Consider the following 15,112-nt stretch of genomic DNA (forward strand, 5'->3'; position numbering starts at 1 on the left):
GGTTTTTGTAATTGTTATGACCGCGGCTAGCTACCTATTACCAGGATAACCACTAGCTCAGTTTCCACCTACTTTCTTCTACAATAAACATTCATCTCTCTCTGTTACATTACAATGATGCTCGTTATATTGTAAAAAAAGGTCTCCAAATTAGATATCTTTGCGTATCGTATCGCGTACCTAACATACTAATAATCTGACACTAATGTAATAAATGGAAATGTTTAGATGGATGGTGGGATGGATGTTTGATAGTATCACCAGAACAGCTAAAGGGATTTTGCTAAATACATAGATTCTTTATATGTATGTACATACTTTGAAAGAAAACAAGTTGAGTTTTCCTTAAAATACTCTGAAGTCACAGGTCAGGCTACAAGCTAGTCAGACAATAAAAATTAATGTGGGAATATCTTTTAAATTTGTCATTGCAATGTACATTGTACATGTTAAATTATTTCTATGGATTCGATCGGTCCAATGGTAAAAGTTTGAATTGGGCTGATCGGTAAGCTGAACGGCCTAACACGAAAGACTTAAATCATTCACTCTACAAGATATGTGGTTAATGCATTTTTATATGAATAAGCATTTACCTATTATTTTCGTTCTACTTAACATCAAGTATACGACCTTTCTCAAGGATTAGTTTATTTATAATAAAAAATCGAATTTATTTGAATAGAACACATACAAAACAATAGAATGCAAGAACAGGAAACTATTCACGTTTTCTATATTCAGCATAACTTTAAAAAATTCATACAAAATGATTTAGAATTTTTAAACTCATTTGAATGAAATATGATAAATTAATACGTCAGTAAATAATGTATGAGAATATCTTTTTAACGATACAATTTAATAAATAGATACATGACATATTCAAGATAAGCAGATTGAAATGACACGCAAAGATATTTTACTTTTTACGAAAACTTACATTATATAATATGTTTTATACACGGTATACGTAATATTAAAGGTTACATCTCTATTTGGTTGATACAATATGCCTAAGACAACTATTATATTTCATACTTATGTTAATAAATTTTAAAATTAATAATCTTATTGAGCGGTTACTTTAAATTATAATGAATACAATGTAGAAAATATATATGTATTTAAAAAAACAATATAAAATGTTCCTTGAAATTAAACATGTGAATTTTTTATTTCATCTCGATACTATTAACATGGTAACACAAATAGTATTCACACCTAAAAGTTTTATTGTTTGTTTTAGCTTATCTTTTCGTAATATTGCCGCATCTAAATAGTAAGAAAGTTACCATACACGGACAACTTCTATGCGGCTTTTATTTTTAGCGGCGGATGCCAACTGCGATTTGTGTTTGGAGAATGACAACTGCTGATCGTCGAACGCTGGACATAATAGAACTGTACCGCTTGAAGCTGTTCGTCTATGGCGGTCCTTAAGAGTTATTTTACTTATGTGACTAGCTACGCGCAACTGCTATATCTATAAACAATGCTACTATTGTTCATGGGCTGATAGTCTAAAAACGCCTCTTACAAGTAGTGAGCTAGTACGCTTATTATGCGTTTTTTTACTATACCAAATTTTATGGCTCCGTCGGTAACGGTAACTTTCATGTAATTGAATTTTGTAAAGAAAAAAAAATCAACAGAAAATTGATAAATTGCTTAACAAACATGACAACGATGACAAAAATTCGAGTTCGATAAACTGATCCAATTGGATCTCAATCTAATAGGTCTAGAGCTGGTAAATTCTTGTTAGAGTTAAAAATCCAAGTCGCCGTTCTTATAAGAGAATCCTATTAAATTTTTTATAGTGAAATTAACTAAAAAAAACATCGTAACTATGGTTATATCAATAATTCCTTAAACATTTAATTTATACTAAAACTTAAAAATAAGTAATTGCTTAAAATACTTAATTAAATTACTTTTAATTGTAATGTTAACACGGATATGTTTATAAAAATTAACAATCTTAATTACATAATTTCTTGTGGAATATTAACTAAAAATGTTTATTGTTATAATGCCATTTATAAAGGAATGCGTTTATCGCTTACTCTTTTAATTAAACATAATGAAAATAGGCTTTTTTTGGCATTTTGGTTGCTCATTAGTTTAAGACCAATCTTGACACTATTAATTATATTTTAGCACTTTAATTTTAGTTACAGAATCTCAGTACGTATATCCGTATCCTACTCTGTGGTCTATGATTCAATTTTAAAAGGTACACAAAGATTGGAAAAGAAACGTTAAATTATACGTATAATTTATTGGTATATTTCACTAATTAATATCATGAATAATAACACTGACAAGTTAGTCGTGGTAGGCCATTTCTTTTACTGACTTAAACCTTAATAATATGTAATAATAATTCATAACATCTACAGTAAATAAATTAAACATAACTAATGTAATTTATATAAATGTATATTATCTATAATAATAATCAAGAACTGTAAGTCATAAGTTTTTGATAGAATAAATATGATATACGGCATGTTCTGTTGCGACGGTACTAATTAGCCTAACGTAAAGAATACTCATATTTATAATGTGTCTAGACAATGTTTTATTATGGTGTTAACAATATATGCTGATTTGTATGCTTGGCCTTTTTTAAATAATAATATTTTTTTATGTTTAAATTTCATAGCATTAGCTGAATCTCCACAATTATTGAAGACATTTATTTACTTCAATGTTTTAGCTTGAAGTTACTCTAAAAGTGGATTTTAGTTTTCGTTGTCTTTTTATGGTTGAGTACAATAATCTTTGGTAGGGATTGTATAGTTTAATAGCATAAATCAATACATACCATGTTAAATAAGGATAATCTTCATTTTTAAAAGTTTTTTAACTAACTAACCTGTGAGGCGGGCGGGTATGAGTAGCCGAATTGTGCGTACGCTGCCATGGGGACGATCATATGGGCGGTTTCACACAAAACACTGTCTCTAAAAGTCTACAGCACGAACTAAAAGTTCCTTAGGGTTGCTACGTTAACGAATGAAAAGGTATCACAGTTGGTTGAATGCGCGGCGGCTGCGCGGCGCGCTGCCATCCCTGCACGTCAGGGAGCATGGGCGCGCGCACCTCGCATGCCTCGTGCTCCTGCCCGACCGGACAACACCTGCACAGGTTCGAACCCCGACACCGACTGGCGCGCGCCCGACGCCTAACGCCCCGCCGACGTAGGACTGAGCCAACTAGACTCCACCCCTAAGGCGGCCCTTGCCTCCGTCGGCCAATGCGTTTAACAATTCTCTATCCTTCTCCGAATTCAAACACGAAACACGTTCCTCGATTCGATCCCCTCTCCTTCACGACTCCGCCTACAATATTAACTCCGCCTAAGATAGAGTGGGGCGAAGGAAAAAAGCGGCAGTCGGCTCGACTTGATCATGTTTATGGGTTTTCGGCGAGACAGTCGCGCCCGACCGCGGGCAAACAAATCTCTTGTGGCAAAAAATGGCTCGGCCGAGGACAAGTTGTTTCACCTCGTCCGATTTACGGACAGCGACGTGTAGAGCCGAGAATCGACTTTATCGATTCGACCACCTGTGAACGATGTACTTTATCGATGTTTACTCGGCACTGCACTTTATGTCAGTAGAACAAAGGGGTGATAAGCTAAGCGTGGTTAACATCCTGTAGACACGTTAATTGTTTAGATATTGGTCGTTAGTCGCTTAAAGCAACTTCTAAATATTCTAAATCAATTAAGAAACATCCTGTAAAAAATTATCTTAATTATATTTCGATAAAACTCATCAAGATATACGTAAAAAAACACTAACAATAATTATGTTTTATCTTATTCCTAATAATACTAACAAAAAATAAAAAAGGACAAGTATAAATTGAAACCAGCATTTTTATTCCTCGATATCACGCAAAATGTTACCCTTCTGAATTACCGGCATCATTGTTTATTTGCTTACATAGTTGTCAATTCGAAATAAGTCTTATATCGTCCATTATTAGCATATATTATTTATAACTTGATATATATTAATTAAACTATCTACTACGCTTGAATAAATATACATACAAAATTCTACATAGTATATTTATATACGTTGTACAATTGTTCTATTTAAATAACAAAAACTACTTGTTATAGCAGTTAACTGTCTGATGTATATTCCCACTTTCAAAATTGAGGAAATGTGCAGCAGAATTGAGCAACTGAGCTACAGGTAGAGAGCGCTTTATGCGCTAATCATATCGTTACTGAAAAGTCAGATGTCAAAATCTTACTAATATTACAGATGCTAATTTTTATATGGATAGATGGATGTTTGTTTGAAGATATCTCCAGAACTGTTCAACAGATCGGGATGAAATTTGGCATGGATATAGAATGTAGTCTGGAAGAACAATTAGGCTACTAATTACATTTTGTTGTCAATTCCGTGCGTAGTCGCGGGCGACAGCTAGTGATATATAAAATAGCAAATCGTAATGATAAAGAAATTTAAATAATGATTAATAAAAAAAATGAATTGAATTTGTTTAAATAATTAATTTATACAAATTCAATTAATTGTTTTATAAAATTCAATTAAATTTTTTGTAAAATTTATTGAATGATTATTATTTAGCTTCTTTTAACAATTGCTTTTATTTTTTAATTTAATCACAAATAATAACTATAAAATGTTTCTAAAATAATTTAATAATGATTTTTAAATATATTCTAGTAACGTTAAAAAAATATTTAAAAAATGGTTATATTTGTTACTTTGTAATGGCTAAATTAAAATTTATGAAATTTTTATATTCAGTAGTACGATAGTAGTTTTTATCGGTTAGATTTATAGCCTTAGATATATCTTTGACAATACTTTACTGTGCAAAACAATGAAATTATACTAGCTGTCGCCCGCGACTACGTCCGCGCGAATAATAAAAACTTAATGACTATGCTTGTGTTCTTCCAGACTATTTTTTACATCTGTGCCAAATTTCATCATGTTCCGATGAGCCGTTCCGGAGATATACCTTCTAACAAACATCCATCCATCCATCTCACTTTCGCATTTATAATAGGTATTAGTAAGATTTAAAATGCTGATATGTTAAAGCATACATTGAACATTTTAAAAACTTGCTCTTGAAATAAACAAATAATAAAATCCTGCGTTTATTTTTTTTAAATATGCTTAATTTTTTATGTGGACATAGAAATTTACGACATGAAGCATAAACAACTCCACAACTCTTCTGTACTGTTGAACAAAAGTATTAATGTCCAATCACAAAGTTGCTTGTCAGTTCAGTTCAGTTCAAAGAATTAGTTCTCAGTTCTGTTGGTAAAAGTTAAAGTTCTCGATTCCTTCCCTGCTATTGACGGTGTTTGAACATTTAAGATTAATTAATCTATTTTTCCGTGTTTGTTTTTAACAAATACAATAAAAATATTACACAGAAAAAAAGATACACTATTATTGAAGAATAGTAACTTTATTTTGTAAAGGTGGCTTTCCAATGTCGAGAACTTGTATTAAAACATATCATCTCGCACATTCTCTTTAAAGAAACGGAGACAACAACAAATGTTGAATTTTTGCGTTAATACGCACAAATTAATTTTCAAACGAGTTATCCATCACGTTTTTCATAGCTTAATTACCTAACGTTTTATATTTATTAAATAGATATAAAAAGATTACGAAATTACTAATTCTTACAGATATAATTCTTAATCGAGTATGGCACTTGGATTTGAAATAGACAAGTTGTAAAATTCGAGTTCTAAGTAACACAATAATAAACAAACCAATAATGTAATCTTGCAACGTTACGACCTTCTCTTACAATGAATTTTATACTTAATCGCAATTTGAATAAGGATTATTTTTAGATGGCGCAACAAGTGTTATAACATATAATTGAAGCAATAATAATTATCCAGTTATTGACGCTGTCACATGGATAAGTTATCAATTTGCTAATGTAATGATGTATATGTCAAGGTAATTTACAGAGTTAATTCTCTCTCGAATTAACATGAAAATTGGATAATATTTCAATGACCAGGAAGGAAGGTCAGCAAATGTCACAGCAAATATATAATGTATTTCGTATCATAGCTTTACTTTTGAAATCAAAAGTTTAATTTTTAAGGTTAATATTAAACAAGAATTCCTCTAGCTGCTATTCAAAACTTTTTACTTTGTCATTACGACTTAAGTTCAGAGGACCTAGCACGAAAATTTCCAAGAAATTATTCATAACGTTATCGACAAATTTTTTTTTAGATTTGTACAGCGCCCTCTATCAGGAGTAAAGTACAACGACTAATCTCACATAAATTTTGGCTTATATTACAGACATCAGCAACAGAATCTCAGTTAATTTTACTAATATTATAATTGCGAATGTTCAAATGAGTATCTCAAGAACAGATCAACGGATCTCGATGAAATTTGTCATAAACATAGCACAGAGTCTTTAAGGACACATGGACTTATCAAGTATTTTTTTTTACTCCCGCGCGAACGGAGTCAGCTAGTAAAAGATAAATTGAAGTGAACTTTATTTTAACTGTAGATTTAGAAATTGTTATCGAATCATGGTTGAACTGTTCAATAATGTAATTAACGATTTTACTTTGTGTTTATTCAATTCTAAGTAATTTCCGTGGACACCACAACGCTACCAAAATAGTTTACAAGACAAGCCCTTTCGCAATTTCTACAAGGCGCTTGTAACTGTGATAATAAATTTTAATTCAACAGCATGACATAAAGAGTAGTACAAAACTTAGATCCTTTAGGCAGTTCACTGGAAGGCGGTAGAGTACCTACGTTAAAAAAACTGCAAAAACATTACGCTCTTATCAAGTATAAATAAAATTATAAACTCTTTTGGAAGACCGTACTTTTTTTTAAATAATTTTCTCGATGTTTTATTAACAATTAACAATTTTTCACATGAAAATATTATGCCTTTTAATTTTTATAGCTGTCGTCCTCGACTTGGTCCGCGTGTAATTAAACAAAATCTTAATTAGTAACCTATGTGTTCGTCCAGACCATGTTCTATATCCATGTAATTTTTTTGCGAGATCCATTGAGCCTTTCTGAAGATAGGTACCTTCTAGAAACATCTGTACAATTCGCATTTATAATGTTAGTAAGATTTTACCTGCAATAAACATAAATAAATAAATAAAAAAATATATATTATTTATATTAGTTATCGCTGGTGTACAGAAGTTAATGTTTGAGTAATGACACAGATAATTTACACCAAGGGTTACAGAGAACTTACGTTATATAGGTATGTTAATATAAGATATAAAACATGACAAACATAGTAGTATCGTTTAGGGTAGAAAGGTATCGTTATTTTTAATTGTTAACGGAAGTAATAGCTGTGTATACGAAGGCTGCTCATTTACTCTTGTACGGACATGGGTAAGCTATTTTATAGTCGAATCAATGACCCCCTGTGGGTCCACCCCGTCGTTTTCTATACAGCACACGTCACTCGAGGAAACGATATATATTATATGAATAAAAAAGTATTGTTATTTTTTGAAAGTACACTTAATGGGTATAAGAAGCGTTTGTTTTAATCAAATTAAAAATAATAAAGAAACTCGGATTATTAGCATTTTTCTAGTTTTCGTTGCTCATTAAAATATTTCTTTAACAAAAAAAAAATTTCTTCCTAAGAGACTATGACATAATTCCTACAATAAAGTCTTATGCCATTTTTAAAACTCTTTAAAGTCCCTATCCACACACGATATTGTCAGAATAACTTGGCAATAGTAAAGACCACCGTATAAAGACTGATAAAGTATTTGCACAGACTGCTACAAGGGATTGGCGTAGGGCCGGCTGCAATTTTAACGGCGACAGCAAACTGTGGTTCGTGTGCGGGAACGTCAACTGCTGATCGCGTAACGTCGACCGCTTTAAGCTGTCGATACCACTGCTTAAAGTGGTACGTGTATGGCAGTCCTAATTGGAAGCCTCATTATTTTATTAATGATGGATAATAATTATTACGAGCGAGATATTCAGTGACCTTTGATTCTAAATAGAAATTCAAGGATACAAAAGTTAACCATAATTTTGGCAAAGGTTTTTTTTTCTATTTTTTATTTCTATAAAAAAAAATTTTGCCTTTCATGAAATTGATATTTGGTAACTTTACTGCTGTAAATTCTAGAAAGAATGATATAGTGTGAAATGAAACAGTTTTTGTAAATTATGAAAACATTAGTATTTATGTAATCGTTCATCTTTAAGCGAATGCCTAACGAAAGCTAACAACACGGTAAAACTTGAAACTCATGCTTTATAATATTATGTTAAGTTAACCGCAACGTTTACAGAATAAACGCCCCGTCGACCACGCCATTATAATGATAACACTACATCTTACTCTTAAAGTATACAAAAAAAAACTCTGTGTCACTAATTGCATATCCATAGCTCTAGTATCAACACATCCCATCGCATGCGTTCGAAGATTTCTATATGAATTTAATTGATCTTATATCTTAACAACATACTGATAGGGTCGAAATTAAAAACTACATAATTTCAGGGCTGGCGCCAAGACATCTGTCATCGTTAATAACAAGCAATTTGAGACAATTTTGCATTTTTGGAATATACGAGAGCGCCCAGGCGTCTCACACTCAAGACAGGAAGTTGCACAAAAACAAACACTAAATAAAGTAGTGGTTGACATGTTGTGTTTTTGCCCGCCTTACTAATTACCAGAGCCAGGCTAGGTGCGTGAGCGGTCGCGTGAAGCACGCCCGTACGTTGCCAGTAAACGCTAGCAGTTTAGATATTTATGAACATGTGTACGTAATTAATTTTTACGATGGATCAGATAACAGGCTCGTTGGAGCGATACGCTTGTCGCTGGTGTCTCACAGAGACTGCTTAAAGGTTAATTAGCCTTGAATTATATGGTGGTAGGAGCTGTAGACGGTTGTCCTTACAGTCTTTGACTTAGAACATCAAAGTCCAACCTATCTAGAGGTGTTACTTCTGTGATGTAAATGGCAACTATGAGTTTGACAGTATTGAAGTAAAGGTGTCTGTTGATAAGTGAAGTGTCGACACTAATTTCTTCTTCGAGCGCCTAATTGCGCTACATTTTTAATCTTCCTCCAACTTATTTCTTATCTTATTTCCGAAAGCCAGCAATCATCTGATATTGTCTGCAAAAACCACTGATTATTGCTGATGTTAATCCATATTCATAAAAGATATGCTCCCTTTTACTCTGTAAAAAAATTGACTACAACAGGTTGTTTGTAAATGTTTTGGCGATGGTAATTTAAGGTAATGGTGGACATTTTATATTAAAAGATCATCAGCTTGCTAATTTCTTTCCTTATAAAAACACTAACCTAACTGATGAGAGTTAAACGATGGGAGTATCTATGTGACCCATTTATGTTAGAACGACACCGAGGTCTTTGCGAAATGGTAATGACGTGGGGCTGCGACCCGACAAACAATAGGCGACCTAGACAAAGTGTCAACACACGTTTCGGAAATGAATTTCCATAGAAAGCACTTTCAAAGCAAATTAGTTTCTTGTGTAAAAGAGAAAAGTGAAGTAGGTTAGGTATAAATTAGATGAGAGGGTTAAGCGGTTTATCGGAATAATCAATGTACGAGTATTATAATCTGACACGCCTTTAAATAAATAAATAGATAAGACGGGATCAAGTGAGTGCTGGTGTATTGCGAATGATTTTTTATATATACTAGAAGGGGGCAAATTAGCGGCGGGAACACCAAAGTGATCATCGACGCCCATGGACATCCGCAACACTAGAAGAACTGCGGATTCGTTGCCGGTTGCCGGCCTTTAAGAAATATATACGCTCGCTTCTTGAAGGACCCTATGTTTCATTTGTTAAAATATATTTATGCTCAGCAAAACTTGTGTCAGATATTTAATACGTGTATGTTAAACATTTTATGGATTTTTGTAAAGTTTATGTTTAAAAAAGTATGTACCAGTTGTCTTTATTTATATTATCAGGTGCAAACGAGCAAGCGACCACCTGAATTCGCCAAATAGCGAATAGAACGCTATGCATAGACATTCACAATAGCAGCTGCGTTGTCTACCTTTAATCATCTGAGGAACACGCAGAAAGAGGATTTTTCGTTTCCTATGCGTTCAATACTCCGCAAAGGCCACTTTCCCTTCCTATCATTTCCTTATATTCCTTGGATGGGAAGGGAACGTGGACTAGAATTAGACCTCTGGCATGCACACTCATCAGACAAAACGCGGTAAAATCGAAAGGTAAGGCAACCGAAGGCCTGGTTTCTTTCCTCATAATTTCCTAGTACTTGATTGTTTTCTTTAACTAAAGGTAATCGTAACTGCAAGTATTCTAGTTGGTGAAGATGTAAATCATATAAAAGCTGACTTCGCATTCAAATAACATAACTAACGACGACTTCGATTTATTAATGAAAACTCTGCCCATATTGTAGGGTATGTATAAAAATTTGCATTAATTTTCACTTCTGCTCCAAAATAAAAGTCGCCAAAAACAATCCAACAACGCGTCAAAAAACCTTTTACGGTTAGTGTAAAAAAAATAAAAAAATAAAGAGCCCACTCACACAGGCACGTGGTCCGCAAGGGACGGTCGTAGGTACAGCGTGTTTATACGTTGATTAAACAGCGGCATCGCCGCATTGCGCATGCAACCGGACGGACATATTACAGGGCTCGAATTCTGATTGTTTAGAGAATTTATTACTCCCGCGCCTTGTACAGTTAATTGAATTCGCCTGTAGGATAGGATCTGGCTGAATTGCGTTGCGGCCGTTTATCGCGTCTTCCGAATGCGTGGCTCGGCGCGCGCCGCAGACCTTTTTATTACGTAATATTCAGACTGTTTTGGTGTATTTTGGTTGAGCGGCTAACCATGACAATAAGCTTAGATTAGTTAGTTATCTCAATAATTTTACTGAGAAGGAAAGAGGTGGCAACATTTCTTTGCGCAAGTGTTTCGGCTGCAGACCCCATTGATATATTAACAACGGCTTTGTCGTTAAACATAATATAATCACATTTCTATTAACATACAACCAAATTCTCTCCAGGGGCTTATTAATATAAATTTCCCTTATAATTTTAATGTCCATAACATAGAAACATGTAATTTGAGATAAGTCAATTAAAAGCTAGCGGCATCTGCCGACGGACAGGTTTCAAATTATACGTCAAACGACAAAGCTCTTTAGAGTTTTTTTTTATTCACGAAAACGGTCTCTCGATTATGATCGGATTCATTAATTATTTATCAGGTTAACGCTTATTATCTAAAAACAAAACACCACGTATTGTGTTTAATATTCTATAGCTATCAATCATCATACATTTTATCCATAATGACTCCAAGAAGACAATTAATGAGAGTCCAATAGCGATATTTCGATAGAATAGAAATAGATCATATTTTACCATTTTTTTCTAAATACCATTAAAATATGAATAGGTACCACTATTTTCTCATGTTACCAACCAATTTATATTTCTAAGTTCACTTGTAGTGAGACAATTCGTAGATAAGTTATGATGATTATGAACTTCTTCATGATGTGTCCGTTCCCGGTGAACCTTGCTATCACGTTTAGAAACAGGAGAGCTATGTGTCAATTTGGATGTAGTATTTACACGCACTTTGACGTCGTAAAATATTATTTAGAATTACGTGTAATAATTAAATGTTAAATAAGGTTTGATAGGAAATGGACTTTCTTTAAATTGAAAGTTGCTGTGCCAAAGTGAATCAATAGCATTCAATCTAATCTGCAGTTGGCACTTGACATCACACAAAAAGTGCCGTCGTGACCGGACGGAAGTATCTCATCGAGCCACTCGTGTTGGTCTCCTATCTGCGAGACACGTGTCGCCTGTGTTTACAACGATGTTTGCTCTTATCTGTGTGTTTTCAAAATATACCCTTAATTACGTCTTCAGCTGCACAACTGTCACAAGGATTCTCTGAAGCACTTTTGATGTACTTTAAAATATCAGTGTTACTTAGACAGATTGACGATTGAGGTTGGAAATTTATTGATGCAATAAAGAAGTTTTGCAGTTATTAAAGTTAATTATTAGAATGTTTAACATTTTAATATTTTGTATAAATTATCTTTTTTTTTTTGGTTTTATCTAATATTTTTTGTTTATAACACTTATTTCCAAGATAGTAACTTAACTCTGAGCTTATATGTAATTCAAGTTCTTTAAAATCTTTTGTATATATAATATCGCAAAATACACTATAAACAAACGACAACTGCAATTCTAGATTGAAATTCAACCGAAGCTCTCAAAGGCGAAATCGTTTCGACAACAACACTACAAACCGCTTTGAGTAAATACAAGTTCTTAATAAGCACGAATAGAGATCAAACGTTAGCGACGTCGAATTGAATTCGCAACTAAGGATCGATTCCACAATAACATACCTAACAAGTAGGAACAGGCAGGTACAAGAGACAATCAACGGCATGTGCTCAAACTCCCACACTGTCTTGTGACATGTAAATGCATTCCGGGAGTTCATCTCGGAAAGCTCTTAGCGTTTGAGCAACTCACTACCTACTCGTATCAACTGAACCTATAGACGTGTCGGGCACAAAATTTCAACTTCACATTTCAAACTTTAGCGTACCTAAGTTCTGCAAAGTGTCTCATATGACATAACATATACGTGAAACAACTATTGTGTTTGGTGAAATTGTTATACTAAAATATATTTAATACAATATATTTATATTGCAATATTTTTCTTTTTCTTAAAATACAGTAATACTCTATGACCTTTGTTTTAACAATAGATCTCCTATTTATTGGTCAATAGGTTCGCGTTCCATATTTTAAACTGTATTACATTTTGAGACCCGATATTGCCCGCGCCTTCGTCAACACAGAATTAAAAAAGCCTATATTATTCCCGCGTTCATCAGCTACCTTCCGGTCACAGTCCGTCAAAATCTTATATATGTAACTAGCTTTTACCCGCGACTCCGTCCGCGCGAAATAAAAAAATAGAAAACGGGGTAAAAATTCCTTATTCCTATGTCCGTTTCCTGGTTCTAAGCTACCTGCCCACCAATTTTCAGTCAAATCGATTCAGCCGTTCTTGAGTTATAAATAGTGTAACTAACACGACTTTCTTTTATATATATAGATAATAGCATTTTTTATTGTTATTATCTACTGACTGTTATATTTATGTGACAAACGAAAGAAAAATTAAACTTATTCAGTTTACGATTCGAAAATATCTTGAAGATGTTAAACTAATATCTTATACATTTCCCCTTTTCGCTTCGACGACAGTCTGGGGGTAACAACTTGGGCCGCCAATGTTCCTTTAATATATTCTGTGTTTAGAATAAGATTATAATATTAAGGAGGCGACGCGCTGGCTTACGCCGTGTGGATTGCCCTGTGGAAATTTATATTTCACTATTCACTGACGAATAATTATAATTGGAGATTAGTGGTTCTAGATAACGATACGAACTTCGTACACAACAGATGTCTATTAATCCTTCATTATCTTTTAATTATATTCAACAGGAAGTTAATTGAAATTACAAATATTTACTTATTTTAGTATTGAGATAGAATTTTTATACTTAAAATTTAAGTAGTTGTATAAATAAATACGAATATGCTTACCTTATCCACGTGTTGAAGATTGTAAAACTGAAAAATAATAACTAGTTTCATGAATTCCGATTAAAAAATTACTTAATATTACAATGACTAAATGTTACAGTTTTTAATTATTATTTTTTTTTTGCTTTGTTTCGTGTTAAGTGACCCCAGTACAGTACATTACTGTACCTCAGAATTGTATGTACATAACTGAAATAGTTCTTTAAATTCACTTCTAAAAACTTTTTTAGGTAGGCACGGACTTTAATAAAAAACCTGCGATGTTTTAATGTTAAAAAATGTCCAATCAACTAGTGAAAGTAATAAAAATCTTTAAAAAAATCAAACGAAACAATCGATTTTAACTCTTGTACGTTATTAAGTGAACTATAAATAATTTAATCCTAGATATTCATATAACGGAATCCACATTAACAAAGCAAGTTAAGAGCCGGAACTCGATAATGTAAAACGATCTCGACAGTTCCACGTGTAGGCATTAGACGCACACACGCACGCTTTCACATACGTGAGTAGAACTAACGAAATTGTTCATTCACAAAGGGGCCAACATGTCCCTGTCCTTTCGACCCATCCTCTTCATCTTGGCTTATCTCAGTTCATTCATTACCATCTAGTTGTATGAAACTCGACGGGCCGAAAACACATCGCGCCTCAATTTTTTGTCACGCCACTTAATTATCTGGATTTATATCACGATAAAACCGACCATCGTCCCGGAGATGGTCATAAAAAATAAACTTTTTGGTAAAAACAAAAGGAGTACGGAATTACCCTCTAAAATGGACCTTTTACGAGTTTCACTTTGATTGATAGGATGTTATTTATACATCTGTGCGGTTACCTTTAATTAAACTAAAATTAAATTGTAAAGTTAACTAAAGATCTAAGAACTTTATAGTAATAAAACTATTCGGTTTAATATACTGTGAGATTTGTAAAACTTTCAAACGTCAAATATATTTCGTGATAGATTAAGTTATCTCTTTTTTTTACTTTGGAGGAAACACATATCACGATGTTTAATACGCAAATTAATCAATTTAATTGAGTGATACAAAAAACAAATTTTTTACTCATTTTTACACGTATGTTGTGTATGTACATAACATTACCTAAAACAGTGTTAAGTTGTGTTATATTACTAAAAATGTAAATCGTAACATCTTACTTTACATTTTGACTTGAATTGTCACTTATTTATAAAAAAAAACGATGACGTATTACGAACCAAAAATTACGTAGTTAATGGAATTTACAGCAAAAGCATTTGTATGAATATAGAAGAATAGTAAGTAACAGTTATTTTAAGTTAACTCTCGAATTTGATATCGTTTATAACTATCACAAAATACAAAATAAAATTGAATAAGAGATATTAACT

The 15,112-nt window shown here is 32.9% G+C and overlaps 1 protein-coding gene across 3 annotated transcripts in view; it reads right to left on the reverse strand.

Moving 5' to 3' along the window:
- LOC106717325 (homeobox protein araucan) overlaps window positions 1-15,112 on the reverse strand; it is an 82,406-nt gene that overhangs the window by 45,916 nt on the left and 21,378 nt on the right. The window contains exon 1 of one of the 3 annotated variants that reach the window (XM_014511175.2): window positions 2,885-3,187. The exons of the other annotated variants lie outside the window; for them this stretch is intronic. Within the exon in view, the coding sequence (XP_014366661.1) occupies window positions 2,885-2,944 (60 nt within the window). The 5' untranslated portion in view covers window positions 2,945-3,187. Of the gene's footprint in view, window positions 1-2,884; window positions 3,188-15,112 lie in introns of those variants that run through there. 3 annotated transcript variants of the gene reach the window in all.

The sequence above is a fragment of the Papilio machaon genome, chromosome Z (assembly GCF_912999745.1).
Source record: "Papilio machaon chromosome Z, ilPapMach1.1, whole genome shotgun sequence".
NCBI classification, from domain to species: Eukaryota; Metazoa; Arthropoda; class Insecta; order Lepidoptera; family Papilionidae; genus Papilio; species Papilio machaon.